General features: G+C 42.3%; 1 protein-coding gene across 4 annotated transcripts in view; it reads right to left on the bottom strand.

Moving 5' to 3' along the window:
• Positions 1–17851, bottom strand: part of LOC149206648 (uncharacterized) — a 36927-nt gene extending 19076 nt beyond the window's left edge. For 2 of the 4 annotated variants that reach the window (XR_016252585.1, XM_089395521.1), the window contains exon 1: positions 17458–17849. Coding sequence is in view for 3 of the 4 variants with exons in the window: in XM_089395521.1 (XP_089251647.1) it covers positions 17458–17608 (151 nt within the window). In the remaining variant the exon portion in view is untranslated. Of the gene's footprint in view, positions 1–17457 lie in introns of all 4 variants that reach the window. The other 2 variants (XM_089395522.1, XM_089395520.1) reach the window with 2 other exon arrangements.
• Between the last annotated feature and the right edge of the window lie 1392 nt (positions 17852–19243).

Genomic DNA, 19243 nt, shown 5'->3' on the forward strand with positions numbered 1-19243 from the left:
AGAGCAACCCTCTTCAGACATACATATATGGGGCTTGTAGCATCAGTAGTTTACCTCTACACCTTGGAAAGAGAGAGGCAAAGCCACTTCGACATATTTTATGTGTTGACCAGGCTGATGAGGTGAGGCGACATGAGCGACGCAGGGTGCAACATTTGCAAGATGGAGGGCTTGTCCTACATATGAGAATTCATACATTCAATCCCTCTCTTGGGGTTGGATGGCGAGAGATTCTAAGTTGGTACCCGGTGGAGTGGGTTATGGAGATGGTAGTGGACCCGGGTGTAGCTCAGCAAGAGCTTCTAGGCACTAGGATGCCGGAAGCCCATACTGGCATTGGGATCCATGAGGGACCACCTATTATTTCCCAGCTATACTGGTTGTCTATGACTTGGATGGTATAGTTGACCTAGCAGCTAAACACGCGCATTCGCTAGGGGAGTTTTGTCCAGTACCAACGGCCAACCAATTTGTGGGAAAACTCCTTGAGTTGTTTTGGTATGACAATTGTGCATGGGATCACAGGATGATCATCATACTTTGGCGGGAGTTTGTCGAAGGAGGTGGCGCTGGTAGTAGGCCACCAGATAGTGCCTTGCATGGAGCTGGGGATTCTTCACATTTGTGTGGGGCACAGAGGACATGGAGGAGCAAAGCAGTGGTGGCATCGTTATTGGTACCTAGGGAGATTCACTTCTCAGGTTCTCAGGGACGATTTGGAGGGGAGATCCAATCATCAAGAAGTATGGTGATACGACGATGGAGGTGATGACATTGGTCGAGCACGGGTCAACACACATGGACACAGCTTGAGGCCATCACATCTAGGCATGGGTAGGAGCATCTAGATTGGAGCAGTGGTCTGCGGATGGGCCTAGAGACACATGTGGGTGTGTCGTAGTATGTTGGACTACGTTAAGGAGTAGGAGTACCTCACATCGCATTGAGTACATGTGGGGAGTGACAAGTGCAGTGACACAGGCGGGACACAAGATGGTATAGCCGCAGCCTGGGGTGTCCAACGATGTACAGGGACAGGTTGCAACATACAGTGGCATGTCGAGGAGTGTGGTGCTACTTGGGGGTATGTAATGTCGCATCATGCAACGCAGCAGGCTCTTGGAGTGTTGCCTCCAAGGAGACCTATGGACAGGGGCATTAGGTGTACCATTGGATGCATCTCACCTAGGATCAATGAGGACATTGTTGAGCATCTAGGGACACCATGTTTAGTGGATACAGGGCTTCGAGGGGCTTATCACCAAATCTGAGGCAGAGAGAGGGTCGTCCACAGGACTACTCTTGATTATTCCCGCAGACTCTTGATCATACCCTTTGGGACATACCTACCCATCATCCCCTTGACACTCTGCATTCAGGCAACAAGGCATGGGAGGCTCACCCTAGGCAGTTGGATGAGACACCTCGTATCATGAGCCAGGAGGAGACTCTCCAGTTGAGACACTTGGTAGGTGAACGAGTTGACGAATACAGGCTTAGGAATGGCGTGGTTGATTGTCGAGGTAGCATATGTTCCACCCCTGGGCTAACACTTGGGGAGGCGACCGAGCACATCATCAAGAGCTGGAATAACAGATCTTTCTGTGTGATTTGGCAGGCGCAGAGTAGTTGGTTAATTGCGACACAGGTTCTTGATGCTCAGTGTCTACCTATTGGATACCTATAGGAGACAGAGACAGGGCATAGAGGGGTCCCAACAGCTAGCAGCATATCACAACAACAAGTAGAGAGGATTGGGAGTTGTGGACCTCCAGAGTTGTTATGGGATCCAGGGAACCTGTGGATTGGTGGGATACTCCACTCCTCAGTGAGCCTAGTCAATATAACAGGCAAACTGATTCATTCACAGGCAGACACATGGGGAGTCACCAAAGCCCTCACAATAGGGAGAGGCAGATTGTTGCTCAGGATTGGGGCTAGCCATGGAGTGATAAGAGTTGGCAATATTGAGGCGCTTTGGCAGGCTGGGCCTAACCTCGATCATCGCATAGAGTGTGGTCAGGAGTTATGCAAGAGGGGGCTCTGGTACAAGCATGCTAGATAGTTAGTGATGACCAGGGTGTCGCGGGGTCAACAGCATAGTTTCTTGCTATGCTGGCATGGGGCCCTAGCGTCACAGTACTTAGCAATTCAACTACCCATTGGGGTGAGCTGGTCTCTACAGGAGAGGGTCATCCAGATTTTCAATCAGGTTTCAGTGATTCACTGATGGCGTGGGAGACTTCATCAGCATGGCAGGATGGCTAGCAAGAGGAGCTCATGCACGAGAGGCTTCATTCGCATAGGGATTGAGTTGTATCTTCAGGGACAAGAAATCAGAGTGCATGGGGTGGACTATTCAGTAGGGCAGCTTCATGAGGATTTTGACAGAGTTTTAAATCATCAGGATGCTCAACTTATTGGTGGCAAACAGAGGGGTTCTAACGCCCATATCTGGCAGGGTAGTGAGTGGAGCAAGGGGTGCTTCATGTTGATCGGGTTGGCTTGGGATGTTGGTATCGAGAGACTCCTTCACTATAGGATAGTACAGCGATCAGGGACGATCCAATGGCACATTTGGGACCCTGGTGAAGTTACAGTGACAGTAGGGATCCACAGTCAGAGAGAACACTTGTTTAGGCATTGCTTGAGGACAAGCGATTTTTGGTGCATTAGAGGAACTTCCTGGATGAGGATGCCACCTAGGAGGGTGAACACATACGTGAGCATCCAAAGCTGAAGTTGCTTGGGGACAAGCAACATTTGGGAGGGGAGGATTGTAATGTCCCTTCCTAAATTAAATTGTTACAGGTTTATTTATTCTACAATTTTGACAACTTTGGAGGCCATGGGACCCATGTGATTTTTGGAAAAGACTTAGGAAGGAAAAAGGGGACCGAAATGTTTTGTTGGCACAGTGTGGGGACCACCCACATGAGGAAATACGCACCACCTTAGAGGGAAGTTTGAATGGCTAAGAAGGGAAAGTCGAATTGCTAATTGGAAAGGGCCCACATGGTAAAAGAGGCCCACGAATTATAAATAGAGGAGGCTCAACCTCATTTGGCATCTCTTGACATAGTGAACTCAATCTTAGTTGCTTAAGTTGCTTAGCCGGGTTACTTGTTGTTTAGCATCGAGTTTTCCAAGCGGAGAACTCAACCTTTCTTCGGGGGACTTCGAGTGCCACCCTAGGAAGGCAAATCATACCACCTTGGAGGAGAGCTAGAGGGATTTTAGAGCTCATCTTTCATCCTTTGGCTCAGCTAGTGCATGTTTCTGGAGAACGCAGGGAGCACGCAACGGTTGTTTCAGGAAACTTGCAGGCAACATTTGCCGAGAGAATTTTGGCATTGGAACTTCAGTGGAGGATCAGCATTTCGAAGGAGTTCCAAAGCAGAAAATTGTTGCTAGTTGTGAAAAATCCTAGATCTAACAATCTCTGGAATCCTACTGCAACCAACTGAATCTACTTCACCTAGATTGTAAATTACATTACAAGCTTATTTCAGATTTCTTCATGAAACATTGAAGTAAATTATTGAAGCAGCCTACACAAATTAAATATGATTCTGAAAAATAGAAAGCAAGGAAAATAGAAACACATAGGACACAGTTATTTTTTATAAAAGTCCTTGGAAAAACCCAATGTGGGAAAACCGATGCAACAGCTCTAAAGGTTTTATATTATTAAGCAGTAGCAAATTTTGAATACATCACTGAATACCTCATAGGGTTATTTAGTTATAGAGAGAAATATTAGCAGAAGCTTTGTGAGTTTTACCTCACACAATCACTGAGAAATCTTGGCTAATCCAGCACCAAACTAACAGCCCCCTCCCCCCGGCTTTTCTGGTTGCCTTTCGCTGCCTCTGCGCAGTGTCTGCGTCAGCCCAACGTCAAGCTCTCTGGGTGCTACATCAATTGTTTGGTTGGTCGATTTGCTGCCCAGGAAATTCGATTTCTGCCTCCCGATCTCACACCCTGGCTTCGAAAAGTCGAATTCCTCTGCATATTTTGGACTCTTCTCTCTCCCTTTACGCTGCTTCTACGTGTCCCTTTTGGCCTTGCGTCAATGCTTCTGGATCACTAACTACCTCTCTCTGCTGACGTATCTCCGGCTAAGAATCTCTCTCTCCGGACACTGCTATCCTTGCCCCTCAACTGCAAGAGATTTCTTCAATCGATTTTTCCTCCTGAGAACTTCTCACTTCAGAAAATCAATTTTCTCAATCTCTCTGTGTTTTCCAAATGACCCTCAAGCCCCTTCTTATATCTTCTTGTTGGGCAACCAACAGCCTAGATTAAAACATAACCAAAGGCTCAGATCGTTTTGGTTTGATCCGTGGCTTTTTCTAGAAGTTTCACCCTTTATTAGATTAATACCCATTAATATTTTAATTTTCCTAAGTTTAGACTTAGGAACCTCATTAAAAATATTAATTATTTTAATAAAATCACTTCTGGGTGGAATTTCCCAAAACGCTTTCTTGGTTCTTTAGAATACATGTGCCCAAGCGTCCTTGCAAAATTTGAGGCTTAGAGCACATCTAATGCTACTCCAAATCAACAAAAGTGGGCAGCACGACTTGTAGTTTCCTAGGACTACGCAAAGGGCTTTCACTGGGCACACGTGGGAGCTTGAGGGATGAGTTGAAGAGTTGGAGATTGCCGGAAGAAATAAGGGAAACCTTGGAGGGGAGAATCTCTCTCTCCGAAAGCTGCTATCCCTGCCCCTCAACTGCAAGAGATTTCTTCAATCGATTTTTCCTCCTAAGAACTTCTCACTTCAGAAAATCGATTTTCTCAATCTCTTTGTGTTTTCCAAATGACCCTCAAGCCCCTTCTTATATCTTCTTGTTGGACAACCAACAGCCTAGATTAAAACATAATCAAAGGCTCATATCGTTTTGGTTTGATCTGTGGCTTTTTCTAGAAGTTTCACCCCTAATTAGATTAATACCCATTAATATTTCAATTTTCCTAAGTTTAGACTTAGGAACCTCATTAAAAATATTAATTATTTTAATAAAATCACTTCTGGGTGGAATTTCCCAAAACGCTTTCTGGGTTCTTTGGAATACATGTGCCCAAGCATCCTTGCAAAATTTGAGGCTTAGAGCACATCTAATGCTACTCCAAATCAACAAAAGTGGGCAGCACGACTTGTAGTTTCCTAGGACTACGCAGAGGGCTTTCACTGGGCACACGTGGGAGCTTGAGGGATGAGTTGAAGAGTTGGAGATTGCCAGAAGAAATAAGGGAAACCTTGGAGGGGAGAATCTCTCTCTCCGGAAGCTGTTGTCCCTGCCCCTCAACTGCAAGAGATTTCTTCAATTGATTTTTCCTCCTGAGAACTTCTCACTTCAGAAAATCAATTTTCTCAATCTCTCTGTGTTTTCCAAATGACCCTCAAGCCTCTTCTTATATCTTCTTGTTGGACAACCAACGGCCTAGATTAAAAGATAATCAAAGGCTCAGATCGTTTTGGTTTGATCCGTGGCTTTTTCTAGAAGTTTCACCCCTGATTAGATTAATACCCATTAATATTTTAATTTTCCTAAGTTTAGACTTGGGAACCTCATTAAAAATATTAATTATTTTAATAAAATCACTTCTGGGTGGAATTTCCCAAAATGCTTTCCGGGTTCTTTGGAATACATGTGCCCAAGCATCCTTGCAAATTTGAGGCTTAGAGAACACCTAATGCTACTCCAAATCAACAAAAGTGGGCAGCACGACTTGTAGTTTCCTAGGACTACGCAGAGGGCTTTCACTAGGCACACGTGGGAGCTTGAGGGATGAGTTGAAGAGTTGGAGATTGCTGGAAGAAATAAGGGAAACCTTGGAGGGAGTATCTCAGCCTTTGGGAGTGATTGGCATGGCTTTTCCAACATGCTACAGGCAAGTTGTATTTCCCAGCACTTGGAGGACGTGGTATTTGGGGGCCGAATTTCGGGGGTCAAAACTAGGCCAAAGCCTTCCTGGGTTTTGGTCGGTTTTGGTTGAGGAGCTGGGCTAATTTTGCATAATTTTCTAGGCGGATTTGAGGGGTCAAACAAGTGTCCCAACTCAGTCAGCAGCTAGAGGCGTTGAGGGAATTTGGGCTGAAATTCCAAGGTCAACATTTGGCCAATTCCTTCGTGGGTTCTTCTGGGTATTTGGTGGAGACACCGGAGTCAATTTCCCATAATTTTCTGCCACCGGAGGTGGGGTTTCCAGCAACATCTTTGCAACAAACAGCACAGTTTCACAAGGGCAGCACAAGGCATCATTGCAGCAACTATTTGCGCCATCTAGGCTTGACAAATTACTACCGCCTAGGCTTGATCACGCTTGCCATTAAGGCAAGCCCAGATGCACCAATTCCACATTATTGTACTTTGCTCCTAGATTATAATAAAATGGCTCAGCTGATGGTTATTCCTAGATTTTTTATGGGCGTGCACTAAATGTTACAATTTTATGGTGTTGTTTTTAATGTTTGCTTTGCATAGCACTATTTTCCTAGTTTGGGACATTACATCTTTGGCCTATTGTAATGATGTCTTCAAGTGTGACTGTTGAAAATAGTGAATGTAGTTGCTATCACTGTTGTAGAAGTTCTTTAAATATGCCAACAAAGAAAAGTGATCTTCAAATTGTCTTTTCCTCACCTTAGCTCTGATATCATGTCGAGAAACCAAGATGTAGGCATATTAGGGTTGATTTCTATTTCATGATAATTACTCGAGTGTTTGTTGGATTTTTATTATTATGTTATGTTCTTCTTCATCAAGCAATTACTAAAATGTACATGAAGATACAAAGAAACAAAAAATCATAAGAGGTAGGCTCTCCAAGCCAAGGCCAAAACCCCACAAGGGGGAAAACCCAAAAAATTACTTCTTATAGAATCAACTCAAAGTGAGATATTCAAGACCCAACATCAAGACCAAGACCTCTACAAATGCCCCAAGTCAGCCCTCCTTCAATCTTTCTTCTTGTTGGTCAAAGTCAACACTAGTCAAACCTTTGAAAATTTTGGCCAATCCCTAAATTTTTGACCTCCCTGAAATCTAGGCCTTGTAATTTCGGGCTTGTAATACCACACAAGCTGCCTCAGAAACTCGCACATGTGGACAAAAAACTAGGGCAAAAAAACAAACTTTCTCTCTCCTTTGACTTCTCTCTCTCTTCTTTGACTTCACTGAAATTCTTCTTCTTCATAGAAATCAAAGTGGATGATGGATGATCAAATGAGGTCAAAGTTTCTTGTATATATATTTGTCCAGATGGCCAAAAGGGTGCCTCTTCTAGGCCGACATGTCCTGGAAGGCCGACTTGGGCTTGTGGGGACAATTTGACTCTTTTGACTCAATAAAAATTTCTTTCTTTTTCTTACAAAGAGTCCAAATGGACTTTAACTCAATTACATTTTTCTTCTTAACTCAAATGACCCTAACACCATTGGAAAACTTTAAATAGTATAATAACTCCTAAGATGGTTCATCTCCTCTAAATAAGTATAGAAGTTAGAGCCCATCATATAATTATGTTCTAATATTCATAAAAAATCTAAACCCATCACATGAGTGTGTTCTAATATCTATAAAACATCTAACACCACTGGAAAATTTTAAATAGTACAATAACTTACATCATATATATATAAATATATATATAAGGCAGAACATCCAAGATAGGAGGCAATTGATGGAGCTCTGGAACCCCCGCGAATAATGCCTAACACGGGCTAGGGTTTGATTGCGGTGAGTGAACCTCCATTCTGTTTCGATCAGCTTTGTCGCCATACTGTTGTCGTACCCACCTTACGTCGTTTCTTCCTCTGCGTCGTTTCCCGTTCACAGACTTACACTTATTCTCCCTGTGACTTTGTCGTGCCCGCATCGTTCCCAATATCTGCAAACTGTTACTTCCACAGCGACGGTTTTTACATTTTCGGTGGCAGTTGACACGTAACACTCGGAGCAATTATGGATTTAGACATGGTGGATTATTCTGAAGACTATTTTGAGGATGTCTCCATCTAGACATCCCCCCACTCGAACACAGACGACCTGCTCCCCTTCAACAGCGAGCTGTCGAAAGTCATCGCTCCCTTGCCCTCGATCTCGGGGCCCTCATGTCCAATTGTAACCCTACCTTGGTCGGTTTCTGCTACCCCTCCTCCGTCGTTGTCCTCCCTACAATTTGTGGCCCATTGCATAGGTCCCGACCTCACCGCTAGCTCCTCGGGCTATCCACCTTTCCCCCCATCCGTCGGATCTCATTTCCCTTCATATACTCCCCTCGGCGAACCCTCGGTTATCCCTCAAGGTAGCCCTCTCTCAGCACCATTGTCAACCCCCCTTTCCGACAATTTTATGAGCATACCTCCTCTCTCGGATGCTTTCCCCTCTGGGCCTAGTCTAAACCCTTCAAACCCTCATCTCAGCGGATTTCAGGAGGATACCACCGACGCGACCCACAGGACGGGCAAAAAGCAAAAGTGCGTCAAATCCAGGACTCAAGACGTAATCATCCATCTGGGCGAAGATATTCAGTGGGGTGAAACTATGGACACCACAAACCGTGTCTTGGTAGGTAGGGTTCATGGGAGAAGCTACACTGTGGCACGGCTAAAGCAATGGACGGCAAAAGTTTGGGGGCAACATCTTGTTGAGCTACCCTTTGTTCAAACCTTTGTCCGAGGATGGTTTGCGCTGCGATTCGTCAAAGCTGAGCATACAAATTGGGTCCTATCTTCTTTCTAGCACATTGAAGAGGCCCCCGTCCTTCTACGTCGATGGAACCCTCTCTTCGACCCTGAGAGGGAGCAATTAGGTGTTGGGCCACTATGGGTCCGTCTTCCAGGCCTGCCTCTTCCTTTTTGGTCTGAGGACATCTTCATGCGCATTGGAAACTCCCTGGGCACATATCTGGAATATGATAAATCATACCTCTCCACAGGCATCATGGCATATGCGAGGATCCTGGTCCATCTAGACACCAGGGAAGGGCTACAGGAACATATCACACTGCAATGGAGAAATTTCTCTCGGACGTAGATCCTTGATTATGAGGGGATCCCTTTTAGGTGCAGGAGATGCCATAAGGTGGGACACTTATTCAGGGATTGTCCCCTAAATGGCAAAGCAAGAGCAACGGATAAGGGAAAGACAATCCCAACAAAGGATACACAGGCACCTGCGAACCACACCTCTTCTGAAGCAGTAGCAAACCACTCCTCCCCTGATGTAGCAGCGGCAACCTCAACCAAGGAGACTCTGAAGAAGCACGGCAAAGCACCATACCGGCCTCCCTCTCCTCCTCTAAGCAGGGCAAGGGCGACTGCGAAGGTTGCGCTATCTTCGGGTATGTCCACTTCTAACCCCTGCTCTGCTCATCTCTCTTTTTCATCTGGTAGCATTGCATCATCCTTGGTGAATCAACAGGTCTCTGCTTTCATGCCCTCACCCCCCTTCACATTGGCATGCCCCCTGCTCCCCCCCCCCATTTTCTCTTACACCCCCCATCCTTCCCAGAGGAGACCCCTTCTATATCCTCTGACTCTGATCATGGGCCACTATCCCACAGATACCCTCTTCGATCCCTATCCCGATCTCAGCCTCCAAACTCCATTGGCATTGGACTTGTATCTCCCCGCATCCCTCCGAAGCCTCCAAGAGGCAGACTTTCCTCCCTATCCAAAGCCAAGCAACAGGTAGGGGAGGAGATTGCCCCGGGCCGACAACTTGCTATTGACCAGGTTCTTAGAGCACAGAACACCCTGGTTTCATCTCCTCCATGAAGCTGCTTTCCTTTAACTGTCGAGGGTTAGCTAGCCCTGAGAAAAAACTAGCTTAACATAGACTTCTTAGGACTGAACTGGTAGATGTCATATTTCTACAAGAAGTAATTTCACACCTGCTAGAATCCATGCTCCCTGGATGGTCTTTTCAAGCCCTTGATGTCAATGGTCGTTCGAGAGGCATTGCTATGGGCTTCAACTCCCGAACCATCAAATTATGTAACATTTGGGGAGGCATTGGACACATCGGGGCAGACATCTTCTCATTTGAATTGGGCACCGACTTTCGACTAATCAATGTATACAGGCCATGTCAACACCGTGGAGAATTCTGGGAACAATTATTTAACTCCAATCTTCTGCAAAAGGACAACATAATCCTTGGAGGAGACTTAAATTTCTCTATTGGATTCTCGGAGTCATGGGGACATCACGCCCAAGTTGACCCCCTATCTGTTTACTTTGAGAATATACTGGAGAATCACAGCCTTATTGATATCCCATCAGCCAAACTTCAACCTACTTGGAGGAACAGAAGAATTGGAGAGGACAACCTCGCTAGAAGGCTAGACCACTTTCTCATCAAGGAACGATTGTTGGGCATGGACCATAACTACAGGCAGTGGGTAGGATCAGGAGGCATATCAGACCATTTGCCGATATACCTTGAAATAAGAGGAGGATTGAACAAACCTAAAGCCCCTTTCAAATTCAACTCTACTTGGTTGAAGGATGCAACCTATATTCGAATGGTAACTGAATATTGGAAGACTCACCCTCCTACTGCTATTGGGAATATAGCTGAAGGCTTTGCACACAATCTAAAGGAGCTGAAGAGATTATCTAAAATCTGGGCACACAACAAGAGAGAACAAGATGATCAAACCCTAAGGGACATTGAAGCAGAGATTGTTGCCTTGGAAATTGAGCAAGGGGGGGTCTTCACCTCTAATGAACAAAAGGAAAAACTCACTGCCTTAATTGCTAAGAGAAGTAAAATCCTAAAGGACCAGGAAGAAACTTGGAGGCTGAGGATTAGAGCAATATGGCTGCTTGAGGGAGATGATAACACAAAAAAAATTCACAAATATGCAAATGGTTGAAAAGCAATCAACTCCATTTAGCAACTGACAAATGAGCATGGGAATACTGTGAACACTTTCCAGCAATTAGCTTCCCTGGCCACATCCCACTTCAAACAGATTTACAAGGCACCTCCCAATGTCACTCTTGCTGAAGTCATCCAAGTGGCACAATTATTCCCTCAGTTTGTGGACCAAGAGACCGCCATGGAACTGAACAGGGAGGTCACAATGGGGGAACTTGAGGCTACCCTGAAATGGTTCAAGCGAGACAAGAGCCCAGGACCTGATGGCTGGGCAGTGGAGTTCTATACTGCCTTTTTCGACATTCTTGGAGAAGATCTACTTAAGGTCATTGAAGATTGTCGGATCACTGGGAAAATGTATGATGCATTCAATACCACCTTCATCGCCCTCATACCCAAATCAGACAACCCCATCTCCTTTGATGACTTCCGCCCCATTTCCCTATGTAACTGTATCTACAAAATTATTGCCAAAATCATAGCCAATCGCCTCCGTCCCATCCTATCCACCCACATATCTTCTGAACAATTTGCCTTTCTCCAAGATAGACAAATCCATGAAGTTGTTGGAACTGCACAAGAAGTGATGCACTCTATTCAGACAAAGAAGTTGAAAGATATGATCTTAAAGGTAGATCTCTCAAAAGCATTTGATCGCGTAAGTTGGTTATACATTAGGATGCTCCTAACTCATCTAGGTTTCCCTTATGAATATATAAAATGGATCATGTGTTGTATAACAAATATATCTTTCAGTGTCCTTGTCAATGGAGCGACATCGCCCTTCTTTCACTCTAAAAGAGGCCTCAGACAGGGTTGTCCTCTGTCCCCATTATTATTTTTGCTTATCATGGAAGGGCTCAGCAGACTTATTAAAGAAGATCATAGCAAGGGACATCTCAAGGGAATTAAGATCACAGACAGATGCACTCTGACTAACTTACTATTTGTGGATGATGTGTTGATCTTCCTCAATGGTAATATTGGGGATCTGACTATCTTATAGCACACCATTGTTTTGTTTCAAACTGCTACAGGAATGGTCATCAACAACAATAAATCCACCATTACAGCCACTGGATGCACCCTTCATGAGACTCAGTATGCACTCCATAGGTTCCCCTTCACCCTTCTTCGTCTGGAGGAAGGGCTTAGATACCTGGGATACACGCTGAAACCACATGGTTACAAGATAGCAGATTGGACATGGTTACTCTCCAAGATGGAAAAAAGGCTCAACATCTGGTATCATAAGTACCTCTCCAGAGCTGGGAGACTTGTACTCATCAAAGCAGTTCTTGAAGCCACCCCAGTATATTGGATGTCACTGGCATGGATACCCAGAGGTATCCTCTCCAGAATTCAAAATCTCTATTACAAGTTCCTCTGGAAAGGGAAACAGTCAGGGAGAATATTTGCCTGGGCCAAGTGGGAGTCGCTCACTCTCCCAAAGAAATGGGGAGGCTGGGGAATTAAAAAGCTGGAAGATTTCTCCTCTGCACTAGCGGCCAAGCTAGGCTAGCAATTGATCTCTATGAACAGCCTATGGACTATGGAGGCCTATTCAAAATATATAGCCCCCCTAAATCTGATGGACTGGCTCCGACAGCCAAACTGGAACAGAACAGGGATCTCAGTCATATGGAAAGTTGTACTAAACTCCATGACTATTATACGAGAAGGGCTCATTTGGAGAATCCAATCGGGCAATTTAGTGTGCATCGGATTAGATCCATGGATCGAGTGCGGTAACGCCCACATGTTGCCCGACGATCTTATGCTCCACCTTTCTAATTCTGGTATTACACATCTCTGCCACATTGCAAACATGGAGCGCTCCACCTTTTTATATCAGGCCTGGAAAACTGCACGCAACCTGCACATCCCTCGGAACTAGCAACAACATTGGGCAAATTATATAACAGCATTAATAGATTCACAAATCAGAATTGTTGAAGGGGATGATGAGATTATCTGGGCGCATGCTAAAAACGGGATATACTCCCCTAAGGAGGGATATCTCTGTTTGGCATCTATTCATAGACCACAGACTATCGAACACTGGTGGAAAAACTTGTGGAAATTAAAAGCGCCTCCCAGATCGAGATTATTCATGTGGACAGTTCTGAAAAAAAAGGCTCCCACAAGTGATAATCTAATCAAACAAGCACAGCATGGACCCTTTTGGTGTTGCTTATGTAAAAACAACTCTGAATCCACAGACCACCTTTTCCTCACCTGCTCGATCACTATGGACTTCTGGAATTCTATCCTTTCAACAATTTCCACCCATTGCATATGGCAGGGCTTGACTATAATTCAAGCCTGGAACACTTGGTGGAGCTCTGCAACCCCAACCAAGGCTAGAAATCTTCCTCTCCTCATTTGCTAGGCAATCTGGATTACCCAAAATCACTGCATCTTTCAGGACATAGTTCCTCATTGGCCCTCCATCACTGCCCTCCTTCTGGCAGACTATCACTCCATTCCTGAAGCTGATGACAACCCTCCACCTAGACACATTGTTCCTGAAGACATCAACCACACTCATCCCTGGGCATATTTTGATGGCTCAGCACAGGAAGTCGGGTGCGAGGGAGGTGCCACTTTATATTTGTCTGATTCCCATCACTTCCAAATCCAAATGGGCCTAGGTAGGGGGACCAACAACTTTGCTGAGTTGATCACTGCCAAACATCTCATACAATTTGCTTTGGAAAAACATTGCAGGAATCTCCAAATTTTTGGGGACTCAAAACTAGTCTGCAACTGGATTAACAAATCATCAATCTATTCTGCTTACACTCTGAGACCTATTCTGGACGAGGCCCACAGACTCATCACACATTTTGATCTATTTGTTTGTCGTCATATCTACAGGGAATGCAACTCAGCTGCTGACCTGTTATCCAAGGAAGCAGCGATCCGACCTCGTGGCACATGACTGATCCAGGAGCAGAGGGACGATGCACACTATCATTATTATCACCGTCCATACATGGATTATACAGATTAACTGGCTCAGCAAGAGCCTGCTTTATTTTTTTGCTAATGTTAATAGTATTATGCTTTTAAATTATCAGATGTATATAGATGACAAACATACTAACTCTATGCAAAGAGATTTTTTATTACTTTTATCATGAACAATATTGAAGACAGAGCCTCCCTGCGTGGAGTCCACTGTGCTATTTTGTTTTTTTCTCTTTCTGATAGGCACTCAGCCTTCATACAGCATATGCGTATCGCATCTACAATATGTAATTTTCCTTATCTAATGAAAATTACAAATTTTCCAAGGGGAAGAAAAAAAAAATTATATATATATATTAAATCTGAAAAAGAGGAGAAAAAAAAACAATTCCATTATTCTGAAATGTTGGAGTGATTAAAATTTAAACCTAAATTACATAAAACATGGGAAAGGGTACATGGTTCAATTAGGAGGATGGCATGGAAACATGAAACTCCCAACCAAATTTGGAAATTCAAAAAAAAAAATATTATATATATGGTCGTACAAAAATGAAAATAATTATAATAATACACACATGAATGACAATTTAGGAATAAAATTGTGTCTACATTATTTCCCATAGATGAACATTACGTAATATCCAAAAGCAGCATTATGTGTTAGTGTTAATTTATCATTGTTTCAGCGCCATTGGACATATGTTTGCTTGTTTCAGATCCCACACACTGTTGTAGTGCTTTGGTAGGCCTGAAGTGCACCCTTCCTATGTTGTAATTCAATATAAACGTAACCCTGTGTTTTGGGGAAAGGGTGACATTTCCTTCGGCTTACAGCTAGATTTTATTTCACGGACAAGAATAACACTTAAGAAGCATTCTGAATTGATTGCTGGACAGCAATATGGACCATTTACTACGTTTCCTTAACAAGGACAATTAAACCATTCCCTTGGAAAAGGTGTTATGGACTCCATACTATAAAGGTATATATTACCATTTTGTTTATGTAATTATTAATGACACAAGTATAATTAATCAATCGATAAAAAAATCAATTCCATTATTCTGAAATGTTGGAGTGATTAAAATTTAAACCTAAATTACATAAAACATGGGAGAGGGTACATGGTTCAATTGGGAGGATGGCATGGAAACATGAAACTCCCAACCAAATTTGGAAATTCAAAAATAAAAAATGCTATATATATGGTCGTACAAAAATGAAAAAAAATTAATAATACACACATGAATGACAATTTAGGAATAAAATTGTGTCTACATTATTTCCCATTAGTGTTAATTTATCATTGTTTCAGTGCCATTGGACATTTGTTTGCTTGTTGCAGATCCCACACACTGTTGTAGAGCTTTGGGAGGCTTGAAGCCTTCCTATGTTGTAATTCAATATAAACGTAGCCCTGCATTTTGGGTGCATTTCTGAACCTAGAAAAAGCCCCAAAACATTTCAAGGCCTTTTTCGAACGTTTTGAAACATGTTTCAGTATTTCAAGATGGGGAAAGGGTGAAATTTCCTTCAGCTTACCGCTAGATTTTATTTCACGGACAAGAATAACAGTTAAGAAGCATTCCGATTTGATTGCTGGACAGGAATATGGACCATTTACTATATTTCCTTAACAAGGACAATTAAACCATTCCCTTGGAAAAGGTGTTATGGACTCCGCACTAGAAAGGTATATATTACCATTTTGTTTATGTAATTATTAATGACACAAGTATGATTAACAATGGATAAAAGCTCTATTAGGATGCCCACCAAGTAGATTCTTGACATAATATTTGTGTTAAATCGATAAAAGGGTACAGATATTTTGATTTGGCATCAACAATTGGAATCTTCAACCATAAGGGAGACAGTCATGTCAATTTGGGAAAGAAAATTGTGCAAACTTATAGGCTGAATCAACTCAATTTGCCCAAGTCTGACCATGTTTTGGGCTAAACTGGTTTTGACTCAGATTCTGAGTTGGCAAGAGACCGCGTCAACAGTTGACTTGGCCTGACTCGGACGAATCAGCACAAAACAAAACGCGACTCAATGAAGTTTGTGTCACCTGACACGTCAACCTGCCCATAAACTCAGCCCAGTTCAAGTTAAAGGCCGAGTTTCAAAATGAGTCCTAAGCAAAGGCCTCAACTAGTCGAGCCAAGATGAAGTCTAATGACTTAATAAAAAACTAAGTGATAGCTGTTTTGTGACAAGGTGAGTAGATGCATCTTGTTGGCCTTTAACAATCACAAAAATGTCTAGTAGCAGGCAACCAATAAAATTCATTTCAGCAAGAAAGGCCAAGATGTAAAGTTGCAACCAAGCAGAGAAATTCCCCCTGCATTAAAAATACAATTTCCAAAATACCAATGACGCAACTTTCAATGGCCTTGATACAAATTGTAGTTACTTTCCCGAAAATGGCAATGAAAGTGAGTGGCATTGGCACTATTACAAAATGCAGTAACTCTAAGGGCAAGTCCAGCAGAGAAAACCTAAATATACATGGGAACATGATTTGCAAACCATATTCTTGTAACATAACCACCCCCTCCACATTGACTCCGGGCAATAAGCCGGTCCTATCATAATGCATATTTTCAGAACAACATTTACTCTGAATTTATAACTGTCATTGCATGCTGACGGAGTTCCCTCTCTGCTTACAATGATGTTCTGATCGTGTATATTCTTTATCAAACGTATGCCATGCCAATTTCAGTATTCTCCTTCGATCAGAAAAAAGCACCCACCCAATGAGGCACAGTCCCGAAGATAAATGGTTGCGTTTTAAGATATACCAGATGGGGCATAAAAAAGTGTGTACGTGTAAACAACAATTGAAAATTATAAAAAACAAGCCACAGCCAACACTAGGGTTTTCCATGTAGGCCAACCCAAGATGAAGATTAATGCCTGACTTATACCAAAATTATAGTGCGCATAGGTAAGTGAGGCAGGGACAAGCAGCAACCAGATTCTAAAGAACAAGATAAAGGCAAAATAGACTTTTTTATGTAAATCTAACATAGACAATTAACATGAATTGCTGTAATGTTTTGCTTACCAAAAGCAAACAGTCCAGAATTAGACAGATGTTATTATAGAAATCCTAGAATATAAAATGTAACTAGGTAGAAAGACTAATTGATTTGAACTATATATTCAGATTCTATAGATCAATTCAATCTAAAAGGAGGTTAAATTCATCCATGCTGAGCTACAGCCTACAGGGGATATTTCCAGGTCTTGCCGAGTAGGGTAAATTATGTTGTTGTTAGATGAAAAACGCACATCTCTCATAGATGAAAGGATAAAAGAATACAAGTTCATAAATCCGCTACAGAAAAGCTCCATCGTTTTTTTCAGAACTTCAACCTCTTGATCAGGGTTTAAGAAGGGTTTTATCGATGGGTGGACCATTCACTTATGGGCATCGAGCCAGCAACCTCGCAGGAACCCCTATAATACTTAAATACCCAATACAGGATGAGGAAATGTAATAAAACATAAATGGATCCCGAGATCACCTAATATGAAAAGCATGGATTTAAGAAATAATTAACGGACCTGGTAACGCTTTTTCTCCAAGATCATCTGAGACAGAGGGTATGAGACTATCGTCCTCAGCAGAGACGTCAATTAAACAGAGCCTCTCCATTTCTAGTTGGCGCTTGCCCTCCTGCAGTAGAACAGATTGTCTGAGACCGCCGTTCCTCATGTTGATAAGAACATATATATCGTGTTATGCTAATAATGCGGCAGCCAAAGCATAGAAAGGATTGGCAGAATTGAAGAAAATACAAAACCAGGAAGACTGGAGAGGAGTATATATTTTCAACGGTCTAACGGGAAGTAGCAGAATCCAAGGGAGCAGACATTGATTGGCAAATGGACAAAAAATTTCAAACAGTAAACAGGAGCGGGAAAAAATGCTAAATTTAGGGAATGGGTAAGAAACCTAAAACCTCTCGCGTAGACAGCTCCTTCTAGTCGTTATTATTTTTTTAATTTTTTTAAATTAAATGTACTATCGCTTGAAGAATAATACGTTATTTTTAGGAATCCGCGAGGAATTTTATTTTATTGTTAAAAAAATCATTATGTATTATCACTTGAATAATTAGATATTATTTTTAAACCTCTTCTATGAATTAAATTCCACCTTCTTATGAGTTATCTTTTCGGAGTGGTCATTGAGAGTTGTCATTTTATTTAAATCCATTAGCATGCATTTTAACTTTAAATTTATCAATAAGGATTAATGGTTTCTGGGTGCAAACATTTTTTTTATGTTTGACATTTTAAAAGAGGTTTGCATTTCAAGAGATTTGATCTTTATTAGCAATTAATAGATTTGGGGTTAAGATAGATATATACTAGTTTTTTTAATTATTTTTATTTTTTAATGTAACACTATGTATATAGCGTAATGTGATGTTGTGTACATGACCACATCTCCTTCATATTGGGCTATAGAGCACCTATTAACACAATAATAGTGATGACTTTATTCTCCTTAGTATGAAGTTAAAATGTGGCAAGGTGTTGTCTTGGAATGACACCATTAAGTGGGTTTATCCAACAAGGAGGAGCTCTTTAGTAGATTATTGGGCACTAGAAAAGGTTGCATGTGGAAATATGTACAATTTGAGTGGACCTAGTGGTTAACAGCATGTGTTTCCTCTTAAGAGATCATAGGTTCAAAACCAGAGTGAGATAGAGTGTGTACACATTCGTAAAGTTTAGCAATGAAATCAATATGTAGAGGCAAGTTCCTTATCCCACAAACAATGTGTAACAGCCTCGGGTTAAAAGTTCATGTAATAAAGTTAATAAAGGCAAAATAATAAGACCAAGGTCATGGGACATGTATTCCAAGTTGAATGGTAGGCAAAACATCCTAGTGGGTGTCACTTTCGGTTTATTATGGCTGAGGAAATTGGCAAAGGCAAAGAGGCATTAATTGCATTTATTTATGAAAATATAGGAAAATAGGAGAAAAGAGAGATGAAAGGTCACATGTTTGCATGAGAGGAAAATTGAAGGAAAATTAGAGGAAATTAAAGAAAAAAGAGGCCTCAATAATAAAAAGGCTTATGAGGATCAGTTCACAACTTTTTGTCAGTTTAGTTTTAGAGCTCTCTCTCTCTATTCTCTCATACTAGTGCACACTTAGAGCATTCTTGGAGCACTCTAGCATTGGAGCAAGCAAGCAAAGGAAGGAAAAGAAAGGACAAGGAAAGCAAAGGATGAGCAAGGAAGGTTGGATCAAGCAACTTCAGTATGAAGACTTGTAGGTAACAGGTTGCATGTGTGATTTCCTAGCTGGTTTGTGAATGCATGGTACATGCAT

This window comes from Pinus tabuliformis, chromosome 1_2 (assembly GCF_031772625.1).
Source record: "Pinus tabuliformis cultivar Carrire ecotype Pingquan chromosome 1_2, CPIR1, whole genome shotgun sequence".
Taxonomy (NCBI): Eukaryota; Viridiplantae; Streptophyta; class Pinopsida; order Pinales; family Pinaceae; genus Pinus; species Pinus tabuliformis.